Genomic DNA, 3,882 nt, shown 5'->3' with positions numbered 1-3,882 from the left:
GGAAGAGGTCAGGCAACGACTAGCTGGAGCTAAATATTTTTCTACCTTGGACGCAACATCCGGGTTCTGGCAAATAAAACTTTCTGACAGCAGCTCCAGATTGTGCACAATGAGCACGCCCTACGGGCGCTATCGGTTTATCCGCATGCCTTTTGGAATTGCTTCCGCCCCGGAAATATTTCAAGCAGCCATGCACCGCCTCTTGGAGGGCCTGTGTGGAGTAGCGGTTGTAATGGACGACATATTAGTCTGGGGCACAACGAAGGAAGAACATGACAACAACTTGACCAGGGTGCTTGCACGCTGCCGTGAGCACAACCTCCGTCTGAACTCACAGAAATGTGTCTTTTTGCAGGAGCAAGTTCGCTACTTGGGACACGTTTTCACCACGCAAGGACTGAGCTTGGGACCCGATCGCGTCCAAGCCATTTTGGGCATGCCAGCGCCAAGTAACAGTAAGGAATTGAAAGTCTTCCTCGGAACGATGAATTACGTGCAGCGCTTCATTCCTCGAATGTCTGTACTCACCGCACCACTTAGAACATTGCTGCGCAAAGATATTGCCTGGGTCTGGACAGAAAAAGAGCAATGCAGCTTCAATGAGCTGCGCCAAGCCTTAGTAACAGCGCCAGTGCTTGCTTACTTCGATCCGAAAAAGCCAGTCACCCTCTCTGTTGACGCCAGCCACATTGGGCGTTGGCGCCGTTCTGATACAAGACGGCCGCCCTATCGCTTTCTCGTCTAGATCGCTCAGCGATGCTCAGACGCGGTACGCGCAGATTGAAAAGGAAGCTCTGGCGATTGTGCATGGCTGCGAAAAATTTCACGACTATATTTTCGGCCAATCTGAGGTTACGGTGCAAACCGACCATCGTCCGTCGGTGCCAATTTTCAGTAAACCACTTCACCAGTGCCCACTTAGACTGCAACGAATGCGACTGACATTGCAGCGATACGCCAATAATCTACTGTACAAGCCAGGAAAAGAGCTGTTTTTGGCTGATGCGCTCTCTCGTTTTCCACGCAAGGCGTTATTGACGGAAGAAACCGAGCGCTTCAATGTTGACGTCATTGCCCTTGTTCCAGCTTCTGAGCGTCGCCTCGAGGAACTACGTGTGGCAACCGCCAAGGATCCTGCTCTGTCGACCATCCGATCCTATGCAGACACTGACTGGCCGGAAAACAGAGGACGTCCCAGCATGTGCCAGGCCATTTTGGGCGTATCGAGAAGAGATGCATACACAAGATGGCCTCGTCTTTCGCAGCAACAAGGTAACCGTACCAAGCGCTAAGAGAGCTGAAATCCTTCGGCTTCATCTGGCCCACTCGGAGGCGGAAAAGATGAAAATTCGGGCTAGGAGTGTCATGTTTTGGCCATCCATGTCGAGTGACATTGACCAGGTTGCAGCATCATGCAAAGTTTGCCAGGCTCACCATAAGCAAAACACTAAGATGCCTCTACTGTCGCATGATGTCCCCAGTCTGCCATGGGAAATGGTTGGCATGGACTTATTCCATCACGGTGGTAAAGAGTTTGCCTTAATTGTAGACTTCTACTCCTTTTATTTTGAAATAAAGGAGTTTCGATACACAAAAGCCCGGCACTTGAAGGAGTGGTGCGCGAAAGTTTTCTCTGTCCACGGCTTACCAGTGAAGCTCTGTAGTGACAACGGGCCTCTTTTAGTAGCCAAGAGTTCCGTGAATTTCTGCATGAACTAGGAGTCACCCACGTGACGTCAAGCCCTTATCACCCTCGCGCAAATGGCATGGCCGAAAGGGCAGTTCAAGAAGCGAAAACGCTGCTGAAGAAGTGTTCGTATAACAGCCCAGACTTCCATTTACCTCTGCTTGAGTTGCGCAATACTCCACGTGATGCTATTCTGATGTCACCTGTGCAGAGGCTGATGGGTCGACAGACGAGAACACTGCTCCCGGTTCCCTCCTGCCACCTGAAGCCGGCACCATTGCCCAACAGGAAGGTGCACTCCCGTCTCCAGGAGATTCGCCACAAGCAGAAGGTCTACTACAATCGAGGTGCTCGGGACCTGCGCGCCCTCTCACCGGGTCAGAGGGCCTCGTTGTACGACACGCACACACGGACGTGGTCCCCGGTCGTTGTGCTGGGATCAGCGGGAGCTCCACGCTCCGTACTGGTAAAAACAGAAGATGGCCGAGAAATTCGACGCACACGGGAACATCTCCGGGAGGTTCCAGAGCTACCATGCCCCGACACTACCACAACACCTTCCTCAGGCTTGCCAGGCTCGGGTCCCGTTCCAGAGCTGCCACTACCACGGAGAAGCACTCGGGAACGTCGCGAGCCTCGTCGGTACCCCATGCCAGAGCGACCTATATTGCCCCAAGGAAAGGAAGATGTAACCGAGTTGGCACGGCCGCGATAGCGAGCGCAATCTGTCGCTCCTACGTAAGCGTGACGTCACCCACCTGGCCTACTTAAACTCGTCACTATAGGCAATAAAGGCGTTGTTCGACCCATGATATCGTCTCGTACACAGACTTCTGTTTTGTTTCCAGAAGCATTTGTCTTCCGCATGTTGGTGCATAGATTTAGACACTCGCGGCAGTGACCACCTTCCAACCTATGTTAAGTTCAGATGGTTTCGCCGTACACACACACGCTACATCCATCAAACCAACTGGGCACTGTTCAAGGCATCTGTCAAGTCTGGCTGTGAGCACACGACTGAGATACAACCGAGCTCGAGAACATCATTGCTTCTTCACTGCATGACACAACCAAACAGGTTAATCTACCAATGCAGAAATCAGCATTCAACTACCAATACGGGGCCCTTCGTGCAATCCGTCGCCGTGCAGAAAGCCGATACAGACGAACTAAGTCGCCTTCAGACCTTTCCACCTGTTGTCGAGCTCAACGACATGTTCTTCTGCATCTTGACAAGAGTGACAGGCAGCGCTGGAGAAAATTGTGTGAATCTCCGGACCCTAGACAACCTCTATCTAAGATCTGGCGGGTAGTAAGAGGTTTGCAGACAACTCCCGAACAACGTCAACCATTTCAAGCTGTTGCTCTACATCAAGGGCGGACAGAAGTTGAGATATCCAGCGACTACTGTAGCCTCATCGTGGAAACCACTGATGGTCTTGCCACTAATGAACCTATTACTACCATTGCGCTTCCATTGTCTGACGAGCGCCTTGATGTGCGTTTTACAATGCATGAGCTTGACGCTGTAATTTCTGCCTCCTGGCGCTCATCGGCACCAGTACCTGACGGAATCACGTATGCTGCACTCAACCAGCTTGGTACAAAAGCACGACATATCCTGTTATCTCATTATGACACCTCATGGGAGTCAGGAGAAGTCCTACCTAATTGGAAATGCAGTAGCATTATAGAATTTCTCAAGCCGGGGAAGTGTCCTTATGCACTTTCCTCCTACAGACTAATCGCCTTAGCCAGCTGCATCGGGAAAGTAATGAAAAGAATGGTACTGTCAAGGTTAGAGTGGCTTCTAGAGAGCAACAACTCCTTTCCTGCAATTATGAACGGCTTCAGAAGAGGCCGATCTGCCATTGGCGGTGTGGTCTACTTGATCACCAGCGTTGAAGAAGAAAGAAGCCGACGCAGACTAGTGGCGGCTGTCTTCCTAGACATTAAGCGTGCCTACGACAATGGGCTGCATTATGCAATTCATGGCGCACTGGCAGATTTCGACATTGCTGGACAACTGTACGCTGGAAGATTTAGCTACCTTAGGGACCAATCCATTATCATGACAAATAATGGAAACACCGATCGATATAAGGTTTATCGTGGTGTTCTCCAAGGAGGATTTCTCAACCCGACTCTATTCAATGTCACAATGATCGGCCTAGCAGCAGAACTTTCTAGCACGG

At 51.0% G+C, this 3,882-nt stretch overlaps 1 protein-coding gene across 1 annotated transcript; it reads left to right on the top strand.

The window, feature by feature from the left end:
* Window positions 1–273: 273 nt before the first annotated feature.
* On the top strand, window positions 274–2,499 carry LOC119172925 (uncharacterized). The gene is made up of 2 exons (XM_075865966.1): window positions 274–1,272; window positions 1,899–2,499. Exons 1-2 carry the CDS (start codon window positions 1,060–1,062, stop codon window positions 2,400–2,402), a joined length of 717 nt encoding a protein of 238 aa, XP_075722081.1. The 5' UTR covers window positions 274–1,059; the 3' UTR covers window positions 2,403–2,499.
* Window positions 2,500–3,882: the final 1,383 nt, after the last annotated feature.

The sequence above is a fragment of the Rhipicephalus microplus genome, chromosome 6 (assembly GCF_043290135.1).
Source record: "Rhipicephalus microplus isolate Deutch F79 chromosome 6, USDA_Rmic, whole genome shotgun sequence".
Lineage (NCBI taxonomy): Eukaryota > Metazoa > Arthropoda > Arachnida > Ixodida > Ixodidae > Rhipicephalus > Rhipicephalus microplus.
This window is presented reverse-complemented; position numbering and strand designations above follow the sequence as displayed.